Source organism: Dipteris shenzhenensis, chromosome 21, assembly GCF_047967505.1.
Source record: "Dipteris shenzhenensis isolate YYH24624 ecotype China chromosome 21, Dip_SZ_1.0, whole genome shotgun sequence".
Lineage (NCBI taxonomy): Eukaryota > Viridiplantae > Streptophyta > Polypodiopsida > Gleicheniales > Dipteridaceae > Dipteris > Dipteris shenzhenensis.
Genome location: NC_141616.1, coordinates 37,800,782 through 37,812,999, shown reverse-complemented (window position 1 = coordinate 37,812,999; position 12,218 = coordinate 37,800,782). Strand labels below are relative to the sequence as shown.

The 12,218-nt window shown below is 40.4% G+C and overlaps 1 protein-coding gene across 3 annotated transcripts; it reads right to left on the bottom strand.

The window, feature by feature from the left end:
* Window positions 1–3,069: 3,069 nt before the first annotated feature.
* On the bottom strand, window positions 3,070–6,108 carry LOC147888819 (uncharacterized). Of its 3 annotated transcripts, none has more exons than XM_087392617.1 (7): window positions 5,849–6,108; window positions 5,434–5,644; window positions 5,075–5,151; window positions 4,921–4,981; window positions 4,738–4,810; window positions 4,537–4,636; window positions 3,070–4,447 (listed from the first exon to the last, which is right to left on the bottom strand). In XM_087392617.1, exons 2-7 carry the CDS (start codon window positions 5,639–5,641, stop codon window positions 3,296–3,298), a joined length of 1,671 nt encoding a protein of 556 aa, XP_087248743.1. In that variant the 5' UTR covers window positions 5,642–5,644; window positions 5,849–6,108; the 3' UTR covers window positions 3,070–3,295. The 3 variants fall into 3 exon arrangements, with proteins under 3 accessions (XP_087248743.1, XP_087248744.1, XP_087248745.1); XM_087392618.1 differs by having other exon boundaries at window positions 5,434–5,641; XM_087392619.1 differs by lacking the exon at window positions 5,849–6,108 and having other exon boundaries at window positions 5,075–5,292; window positions 5,434–5,555.
* Between the last annotated feature and the right edge of the window lie 6,110 nt (window positions 6,109–12,218).

The following is a 12,218-nucleotide window of genomic DNA, read 5'->3' as shown; positions in this document are numbered from 1 at the left end:
GATATAAATTACCGACGTTAAGAGATATGGCAAGGCAACATGTGACCTCTCTTGGAGGATTAGATTACAAGCACATCCATGCATGTGTCAATGATTGCGTTCTGTTTTGTGGACCACATAAGGATGGAAGAGAGTGTCCTACTTGTGGAGAGGCAAGATATAGAGCAGATCTCAAAACTTTGGATGTGCCTCGTAAGGTTCTGTGACATTTTTCCATTATCCCTCGCATCTTACATATGTTCAAGTGCAAATCCATTGTAGAGCTTATGTCATGGCATTCCTCCCATCAATCAACCGATGGCAAGTGAAAAACTCCCGCAAACCCTCTTGCGTGAAAGCATATTGAAGACACATGGCCAAGCTTCAAGGAAGAACCTAGGAGCTTGAGACTTGGATTGGGCATGGACGGTGTGAACCCATTTGGTCTCAAAAGCAGCTCTTACAATGTATGGCTAGTGATATTGGCGAATTATAATCTTCCACCCTCTATGGTGGATACAAAATGTGAATATTGTATTTACAAGATGGGCGAACTTGTGAGGTACTTTACAGGATGCAAGGTGTTCATGTTGCTAATATTGCGTACTTTTTCCTTTCTATGTATATGAGCTCAAAGGAAATAGATACCACCACGCTTCAGAATGCTCGAGTTATGTCAATGGAGGTGGTTTGTTTAGTGGAGGAGACATTTCCATGTTCTATTCTCACAAGCCAACTACATCTCATAGTGCATTTGGTGGATGAGATTGCTATATGCGGTATTGTACATGTACGATGGTTTTTCTTCCTCGAGTGCTTCATGAAGACCTTGAAGGGTTTCATGAGAGAAAATGCAAGACCCAAAGGTAGCATGGCTGAGGGTTGGTTAGTACAAAAGTCACTTGTATATATTTCTGAGTTTCTTGTTGATGTGGATAGCTCTCTCCCACGACTATGGAGAGATGATGAAGACCTGAGGATGACCTCTATTATGCCTCAAGGGAAAGGATGCAGCAAAGTAATAGACACGGAGTTGCTTAATAATATCCTCTATTGCATGCTTAATACTGATGTGATGAAAAGATGGGTGACAAGATACGAGAATGCAAAGGCAAGAAGACAAGGAGAAAGGGCCCTCTTTCGTACACACCACGGATCTCGTGTGCCACACCCTCAGCATCTAAGAGCACTTCCAAAGGATATTCATGTGGATTGGCTGCTTGATGATTGGCTACTTGATGAAATGGAGAGATCAGAGAGAGACAAGGGGATGCATATCACAATGGAAGAATGGGAGTATGCTAGGGGATGCATGAGTAAGGTCAGTATATAGAATGTTATGCATAAATTAGGAGCTTTCAACAATTTAGATTGCTTATTTAATTGATTTTGTCTTGGTTTAGTATACTATGTTCAATGCTATATGGTGTGAGGGCAAGCATTTTTTAACACAGCGGATTGATGATAAGAGAAATACACAAGATTGCGGCATCGTTGCTAGCTTTGAGGGAGCCAATGGAGCCATGGATGATTATTTAGGCATAATCCAAGATATTATTAAGCTTGACTTTCAATGCTTCTTTGTGTATGTTTTGGATGCAAAGTGGTTTAAGGATGTGGTGGAACGAGGCCCTAGTGCAACAATCAAACATCATGCAAGTGGCTTTGTAACTATTAACTCTACAAAGTTTTGGCAAAGTAAGAAGGACACACTAGTACTACCGCAACAATGTGAACAGGTATTGTACACACATATAAAAATACTCACTTTTAAATACTTGATACCTTCGATGCAAGGAAAATAACACGATTGTATTTGTGTTTAAATTAGGTTGTCTATCAAACAATGGTGTGGATAATAATAGGTAGTGACATGAATACCTATTACGCCACGTTTCAAAGTGATGTATAGTACATTTACTAATATGGAGCATATGGAGGATGATCATGGCCATGGAGGTGATGATGATGACCGTGATACGAGAGAGGAGGATGATTATGAGATAGGAGATACAGATATTGAGGCCATTACCCATGAGGACGAGCCTACCATTGGTGATGCTGATTTCGATGAGCACATGAGTAGCACAAGTAGTAGTGGGTTGAATGTATTTGTAGATCTCAACACTGGTTTGGATTTTAAGGTACATTGTTTGGTAAGGGTTGATCTCATTGAGGATGAGATTGAACCGTAACCCATCATTGATATTGACAAAACTATTTTATATATTGTCTCATTCTCCTCACCTCACTTCATTTTTGTATATGTGAGTTTGCCAAAAAGCATTGATGTTTTTGTTAAAATTACGTGCTTTGGTAATTATGAGCAATGTTTGGAGAGCAGTGATGTACATTTATCAGCCTACACCAAAATCTCACTTTTTGTATTCTCTGTTTTACATCTAAATCGCGACTAATTTACAGTGCAGACACACTAATAGACATGCTAATAGATGCACAAATAGACGTGCTTTTAGACACGTTATTAGACGTGTCTATATTTTCGTTATTCTAACAATGCTTATAGATGCATCCACTATTTTGCACATCTATCAAATGTGTCTATAGTTGCTTTATCTTCTTGTGTTTTATCCTAAAAGACCCTACACGAGATGTCTATTCACTATATTGACACCTCAGCTTATGTATGGATCTAGGATGGATCCTAGCTTCCTTACTTTTTATAATGCATTAAAACTTCTTTTTGAATGTATTGAAAGCCACATTGTGCATGTAGATTTCAATGAACTTTCTATCTAAAAAGGTTCCTTTGTTTGAACAAACATTAAATGTTCCATAGTTTAAGGGCACACCTCAAGCTATTAGGTGTGTCAACATGTGATTAGATGTATTAATTCACATTTCTTTGGTGTTATTCTACCATCCTTTGAAATCAACAACAAGCATGCATTCAACTTTATCATAAGAAACATTTTATGCCAATCCGTTGTGTTAGAAATTCAAGAATAAGTTTATTACCATTTTATACGGCCAAAAAAGGGAGGTACTAGAATCATAACATTCATTGATAGATTTGGAGATATCGAAAGAGTGAGAGTATGATGACGATACATATGTCCCTTCTAGCTTGAAAATCACTTCCTCCCTCCAACTTTTCATCACTTTCCACATTACTTCACGTGGGATTGTAGACCTGCAAGGTTTTCATTTTAGCATTCAAGAAATTATGTGTGTTACGCTCCATAAACACTCGGAGAGGATCCTCAAGACATGGAGGGCTAGAGAAGAAGAAACTTCAATAGGAATGTCAAGGTGTTTTATTTTCTATAATGGGCGAGGACCTTCCTACTGAGGTTCATCTCTTCCATAAACCAAAGGCATTCAAGTCGAGTTGGGCGTTTTGGAGAGGAGCGAACACTGGATTCTCATTGAAGGTCAGGTAGTTGTCTTCTTGGAGAAGGCTTCTAAAGGTGGTGCTAGGCTGATCAGGGATGCACATAGCTGCATATTGATCTTGTGAGAAGCCCAATACCTCATGCAACGAAGTTGCAGTAGAGCTGTTGCTCACCTTCTCTGATGACAAGGCTATGGCGATAGAGCTGCTGCTGTTGTAGTCAAAGGGAACATCGCCCTCCTCCTCTGCAGATAAGCCAGCCATTGTGAGAATGCTGTTGATGGGTTGGACCTGTGAAGATATGTTGCCTGTGGCGATATAGGAGCTGCTCCTGTTGTTGCAGCTTCTATGGTGATCAACATCAATTGCACTTAATGCAGCTGCATGGTCCTGTGAGCAGCCCAACATCGTACTACCAGACGTACTGGTGTTCACCTGCATCGGTAGCTTCTCCTGAGCTATGGCTACGGCGGTGAGGCTACTTCTGGCCTTATCTCCAACAGCAGCAGCTGTTGGAAGAGCTGCACAACCTTGAGGAAAGCTCGCCATCTCATGCGACGCCATTGCTGCCCTTCTACAATTAGTAGCGCTGTTGCTCAGCTGCTGCATGCAGGGGCGCAGCTGGTCTGCTATGGCGATCGAGCCGTTGCAGCTTTGATCGTCAAGAGCACCACCAACTTTAACAATTGAGCCAGCCACCTCCTCCCCTTCCAGCGTCTCCTCGCAGGTTTCACCACCTGTGGGTTTCCTCCATAACCTTCCCAGCTCGTCCTGGCAGCTGACCAGTGCCCTCGCCCTTTTTATGCTCCTGCTTCTTTCCTCCGTTCCATCCTCTGTCATGCAGTAGCCGCTTAAAGTGCCTGGGGACCCTGAGTGTTCTAATGCCTGCGATATTCGTCGCTCGTCGTCCTTCCTTGGAAATCCTAGAAATGCAGGGAACGCCGCAGTCAAGTACTCCATTGGCATATTATACGTCATGTCTGCCAGCCCTCCTTGTCCTCCCGCTCCCGAGCATGTCGCCTGAGTAGCAAAGGCCGCATCCTGCGCCTTCTCTAAAATTGCCTGCAGATATTTTCCCTGGGCTTCGATTCTCAGTTGAAGCTGGTTCTGGACCTGTCCGCCACGAAAGGTTTGCGGATCATACTATAGTCTGACGATCCAGGGAGCTCTAGAAAGGCGATAGAAATGTAAGGGAAACTCACTAGGTGCGAAAAGTCTCTTTGTGGAACGCCGATTTCAAACTGCTGTTCACGCAGCCTTTTCTGCAATTCGAATTTGAGATGCTCTGCAATTTCTAATGACCTACATGCATTCAAATTCTTTGACTCTTCAGTCTTTTCTAGCCTTCTAGGCCAACAAACAAGCGTGCAGTAGTAAGTACACACGTAAGAGATGTAACTCACTCTTTCCGATTTTGCATTGTTGCATTGTTTCTGAGTGGTGAATTTTCAGATGCTCCCCCATTACACTGTCCAGCTGAAATCAAGCCGCACGGCCGGCACGTTTAAGAAATGAAACAAAAGAATGGAAGAAGCTAAAATAATCCAGAACTCTGTACGGACTACAATTTCTACTGCAAAGCACACCTGCATCTCTGCTGGATTCTACTGTAGTTTCGCGCTGAGCTTTCTTCCCAAGTCTATATTTCTGATAAGGAGAAAAACGCTTGCATTTCAGACATCGAAGTGATCCAATTCTCTAGTTTAACGCCTATACATTGGAATTCAGCAGAGAAGCTACCTGAAGGTGGCTTTTCAAGTGGTACAGCGTTAGTCCTTTCACATTCATTGCTTTCATGACGGTCTTTGGAGTAGCCTCTGCAATTTAAAAGTAGCACTTTGAATTCAGGAAATCTGATCATGATCCTTCTGGCTTCATCCACTTAGAATACAGCATACGACCGTAGATGGGTCACGGACCCACGGCGCTTTCCTCTCCAAGCAAAAATCCGACAAGCCCTAAGAAATAAGTATGTATTATTAAAAAATGTAGCAGAGCCCTGGGGACCGAGGGTCCTTTCCTGTCTGAAAGCAGAGGGTGAGGACGATGATGCTTTTGTCAGAGAAGGATGCTCCTCCAATGCGAAAAGATGCACTTACTATCAGCACCACCAAGTTGAGTGACGGCGTCAACGAAACAATCGTGGAGCTCCGGTGTCCATCGCAGTCGTGGTTTGGGATCAGGCGAGCACATGACGGCAATATCTCCAGAGAAGTTGGTTCCGGCCAGGCAAAGACCTGCACGCTGAGGGGATCTGACAGACTGGTTGATGGGCAGCTCTGGGTTCAGATACTGTGGTCGATACATCTGCTGCGCAGACAACGAATTGCGTCGCGTGCGTTACTTACAAAATTGTCGCCATAATTTCACAGAGACAAAAAGAAGGCAGAGCAAGCGAAGGCTACGAGTTCACGTTGTTAGTCCGGGGATAACTACCCAAATTTGAATCCGAGGTTGCCACGCAGAATTCAAAACAAGAATAGCAAGATACGATGGTGGATGGTAGAATATTACAATTCACCAGGTCAAATGGGGTCGAATCTCCGGTCTGAGTGATGGCGATTCGCTGGAAGGAGCAACAAGCCAGATGTGAGAAGGATAGAAACGAGAGGAGACAGGGAGGCTAACGAAGGGACGAGAGTGGTGAAGAATATGCGTCACAGCTTCATTGGAGGTTAGAATTGGAGCTCTAAGAAGGTCGAACGAGAGAGACAGACAGACAGACAGAGAGGCTTGCGAGGTGTTGGCTTCTTGCTTCTGGCTATGGCTATGGCTATGGCTATGGCGAAGCTTCCCTAGAACATTATATGATAAGAAGATGAAGATGAAGGAGCAGTAGAAGAAGAAAAAGATGAATGCAGTGCAAAGGAGTTTACCTTTCCACAAGGCAAAAACAAAATGCACCCACGTCCTTCAAACCTTTTTCATTTTCAAATCAACATTGCAAAAAGTTTGATGAAAAGAGTGGACTCCCATATCCATGGGGTTGTGCCTCCATGTTCGTGAGGGCATCTTGTCCTCCCAATCACACCTAGTGGGATACAACCTCCACCACCCAAGCCATTGCATTTGGGCATCTCCCCTCTTCTCCTCTCCGTCGGCATAAGCCCTTCCCTCTCCCAATCCATCACTCAGTGCTAATCGCCAAAAGAATAGAAAGTGCTCCCCACCCCATTACAACCCCTTTTGTGGGAAAAGAAAAAGAAGAATTAACGAGGACCCCACCCTCTCATAAGGCCACAATCTTAACACTCCTTGGCCTATGAGCATCTTAGCCACCTTGTTTGCGTCGGCAAACACTTAGCCCTCCTCCCTTGCCTCCATATAACCCCCATGAATCATGGAAGGAATCAAACGTCATCTCATCAAACACACAACCCATTTCTTTCTTCCTTACCTTCTCTATGAAAGCCTACCCTTCACTAAGACATCACAATCATGGAGCAAATGTAATTTCCTTTTTCTTTTTCAACTTATGAGCCAAATTGAAAAAATATCACCCCACAATTGCGTGTTGAATAAGCAAACTCTATTTAAAAGGACATTCTTCCTTCCCATGTGCGATTTTGAAAGTAATGTCACACCATTCATCCTACGTACTTTTAGGAGAATAAATCAAAAATTTGGACCCTTTAGCCAACCTATGATTTTCATGCCTTCAGGGAACTAAAGGGGAGCTTTATATATATTGACGTGAATGAGTAGTGGGACACATATCTTTGGACCACAAGGTCATCCTCATCCCTTTTTCACTTTTTAAAGGTCTAAGACGTATCAAAGGGCTTTGACTTTGGCATTATAAGAATACAATTGCCAATCATGCGTCTCTTTTTGGTGCACTCATTAGACCTTCTAAATATTAATCATGGCACATTTAGAACCAAGCTCAAGAAGGTTTGCTTACGTTTTTAGTTTGAGCAAGCCTTTGTCTTTATGTTGAGAATTCCTTATTAGTATAACAAAGAAGCAGACATATTTAGGGGAGAAATATTCGTGAAATTTTGTAATTTAAATCTTGAAGATAGTCATACAAAAATTAATTTGCATAGTGGAGAATTCAGTACAAACGTGGTCTCACTTTGGAGGACTTGAATAAAGCTGAACTCCATTCATTTTATGTAGGTGAAATCTATAATAAGAATTTAAGCGAATTTTCTCCTTGAAGCTTGAATATTTGTTTACGTAACATGTTTTTCCAAGCTTATAGATTTTGATTCCCATGATGGAAAGTTGAAACAACTAACCATTTTAAAATTGTCCATGGCCCATACTACACACAATTCATAGAATCATTTTTTTGAGGCACTAAAGTAATTGGAACATTAAATTTTAGTAGATAACTTACACTATGATTCATTATTAGGAGCCCAAAAGGTATTCTAAGAAGATACACCTTGGTTCATTGTTTAGGATCCTACTCAAGAAGAAATAACCTGGCATTTTTTCTACAGACGTAAGGGATCCCCTTTCACAACTGCCTATGTGCTTTCATATACAACATGCTTTGAAAAACTAGATTGTGTTTATAGTTTGATAACTCACCACTAGGATACTAACAGATCCATAAATGTATCAACTAGTAACTATTGTTCCATATTAATATTGAAAGATGAAAAACAAGTAATATTCAAAAAGTAATAAAGATCATATTACTTAAAAGGGATTGCATCCATCATTAAAAAAATTCTAGCTAACTTTTTTATTGCTTGCCTATATAGTTTTAATAATTATATTTACTATGTCTGATAGTTCAAACCTCACATATGATTATGGATATATGATCATACATGTCCCAAATGTTACCTAGATTTAAATGACATGTATGATCATATTTACATAGAATATTTGGGTTCCATATGTATGAATATACACATATAGACATGCATGCATAGGGACACACACATAAATTGAGATGCAGATGCACAAGCACATGCACTTGTGCATGCATGAGCATTAGGATGGACACATACACATGTGAGTGCATGCATGTGCATGCACCCACATGCGCCTCTCATGGGGTGAGCTATTAAGAGACCCTAGCTATCAAATGCATTCAAGGATTATTTTTAAAAACCCTAAACTAAACAATTCCCCCGAATTATAATGAACTAACAAATTTTGTTTTAAAGTGGAATATAGTAGCCCCTCATGTTATTGTAATCCTATTAAAATTTCTCAAAATTTATATTAAAATACCCCTCCTTCTGAATGCACGTAGTACACTAAAATTTTTTGAGGCGGACCCCCAAGACGTGTGTGCACAGGCACATGCACACACACACGTGCACGTGTGCCCCCCCACATACACACATGCATGCACGAATGCACACCCACCCACCCACACACACACACACACACACACACATGCACACATGCACATGTACACACACACATGCATGCATGCATGCTCATGTGTGTGTATGCATGCACACACTTGTGTGCATGCTCTGTCTCTCTCTCTCACACACACATGGATGTCTATGCACACTTGTGCACAGACACACACACATGCATGCACATGCAACTGTAGGCATGCACACACACATGTGCACATGTGCACATGTGTGTGTGTACACACATGCACGCGCGTGTGTGTGTGTGTGTGCATACATGCACATGCACACTCACGTGTGTGTGTGTGTGTGCGCGCACGCATGCGAGCAAGAGAGAGAGAGAGAGAGAGAGAGCATGCATGTCTATCTACGTTCCTTTGTGCATTTGTGTGTGTGTGTGTGTGTGTGTCCATTTTCCTTGGACACTTTCCATCCTTGGTTGTGATAGGTTTTGGCCCCTATGATTCAAAAATTTGGAGTGCCTACTTGTCTCAAAAAGAATCACAAGGGTAAAGAACACCTTCATTTTATTGATGGTGATGTGGTAATTCCCTTACAACAATTTTACACGCAAACAATCTCATCGTGGAGGATATCCTATTGGATGTGCCCCCGTAGTGACTTGTAAACTTTTTACTTTTCTAGTTTATAGTTAATCTCTAGGATTTTCCTAGGGGTCTGCTTGTTATCTTTTTACTTTTGTACTTCATGGTGGGTTTTCACCTCTTCAAAGGTTTCCCATAGAGAAATATAAGATTTCACTATATAACAAAAAGTGTGTGTGTGTGTGTGTGTGTGTGTGTGTGTGTGTGTGTGTGTGTGTATGTGTGCATGCATGCACACATGTGTGTGTGTGTGTGTGCACACGTGCGTGCACGTATACGTGCTATTTTTTATATTATTGTGATATCATGAAATTGGGATTCTTCAAAAATTTCAAGTGCCCACTTGTCTCAAAAAGAATCGCAAGGGTAATAAACACCTTCATTTTATTGATGGTGATGTGGTTCCCTTACAACAATTTTTACACACAGACAATCTCACTATGGAGGATATCCTACTAGATGCCCCCCCCTAGTGACTTGTAAACTTTTTACTTTTCTAGTTTGCAGTTAATCTCCAAGCTTTTCCTAGGGGTCTGCGTGTTATCTTTTTACTTTTGTACTTCATGGTGGGTTTTCACCTCTTCGGAGGTTTCCCATAGAGAAATATAAGATTTGACTATATACAAAAAAGTGTGGGTGTGTGTGTGTATGCATGCATGTGTGTGTGTGTGCGCGCATGCGCGCACATGTGTGCATGCTATTTTTGGTATTATTGTGATATCATCAAATTGGGTTTCTTAATTACTATTTTATGGGAAGGATTTTAAATAAAATCTAAACTTGCACAAACTAAACCATCTACTATTTGGGAATTTTCATGAGAAATCAAAAGAACTCTAAAATTTAATCTAAAGAAATGGTTATTTTTGTCATCCAAACGTTTTGAGATGCAGCGTGATGCTCTTAATTCCCATTAGGCACAAGTGCTCTTAATACCATTAGGCCTTCTGATCCTCCTCTCACACATATGCCCTACATATGCATAACTCTGCATGTATCAATGCCCAATCCCATTGCCACACAAAGTAGCTAGCATGTAAGTGTGGTGCAAGCTCTCCATAATCATGTCTCATATAGACACACAATAGTTATAGAAAGCATAAAGAAACTAGGATCCCTTCATTTTAGGTGCCATAGATTTACAATAAATTTAACTAAAGTTAAGAAATCAACACAGAGGTCTATATACTTTTAAAAAATTATATTTGTTATCTTTGATTCTATGAAAAAAAAATTGTTATATTTTAGTAAATTTTGAATCCATAGGATAATTAGCACTTGACATGGACTATTCATGTGATACCCACCAACCTCCTTTCTACATCGATATGATCACATGTGACATCTTTAAACAGAGATAACAAAAAGTGAAAATGGCCATGAGATGCAATCATGAAGAGCCCATATACAAGATTTTGTTAACAAACTAATGTTAGTATCTTGTCCCATGCCTTGGGCCTCATAAAATATGGTTTAATAAGCATGGAGGCAATATTGATCAATTTCCTAGGTTAGCACACAGTAGAAAAAACTAATCATACTAGTGTGTAGGGGAGAATCTTCATCATTTAAAGTGAAGAGGTGACTTGAGGGTGACTTCTTATGGGAATTTGTCATTGCTTACATTCTCGCTACACTTTTTTCCTATAAAGTGTCATTTTTCATGTGCGTAGGGGAGAACTCTCTTCTCTAGAAAATGCAAACTACCAATTTTAGACAAAGAATATACAATGGTACTATATAGAAATAAAAATGTTAATGGAGCTTATTATTTAAAAGATTTAGACAACTTTGAAATACCACGAACTCCTATTAGTAGTCATTTGCGAAGAAATAAAGGTTGTGGTTGTGTTATACTATATAAAAATGATAGCAATGAACAAATAATATAACCTTGTATGTCACTCATTAAACACTAAGATAAAAATTGACTGAATCGTGTTAAATTGACTCAACCTTATTAAACACTAGTAAAAAGACATAATGACTAAACCTTGTTAAACACTAAGATAAAAATTGACTGAACCATGCTAAATTGACTCAACCTTGTTAAACACTAGTAAAAAGACATAATGATATGTGGTTGTGTGGCTCTATTTCTATGTGTAACATGTATGTAAGTGCATGTGCATGTGCATGTGTGCACACACATCCACTTACTTGTTTAGATAGATGTGCATATGCACACATAGACAAGTGTGTATGTGTGTGTGTGTGTGTGTGCATGCACACGTGTCCACTTGTGCATATGTACACATACATGGAGCACACATGAGTGTGTGTGTGTGTGTGTGCACACATGCACGCACATCCACGCATGCATGTGTGTGTATGTGCATGTGCATGCACACGCACAAACAAACGTGCAAGCATGTGCATTTGTGTGTCTCTAGATGCATGTACGTGTGTGTGTGTGCACGTGCACATATGCAAACTACACCTATGCATGTGAGTACATGTAGATGAGAGTGCACATGTGTGCATCTCCTCACGAAATATATTGTATTTCTCAATGGAATTTGAGGACATGCACACATGTGCACTCTCATCTACATTTGTAGCTTATGCATTTCTCAATGGAATTTGATAAATTTGGTGTCTAAAATAATCTACAAATTTTGAAGCTTAATTTAAGATCAAAAAGTTATAAACTTGGCGTCTTGAATGTAATCTCATCAAACTATTGCAAATGCTATAATTCCTATGAAGCATGCATCAAGGCATTTTTTGTGGCATTGTCTCTCCCTTTGCATTCATTTTGAAAATGTGTCTCCCATTTCCATTTGGATATTGTATCATTAGTTTCCATGGCCTTCAATCTCCTTCACATACATTGACTGGGTATATCAGCTACCTTATCTCACGACCGCTCTCTAGTTCTCTTGCAACCCATGACAAATTGCATCACACCACATGGTTTCTTATTTTAAATAAAGAAAGTGAATG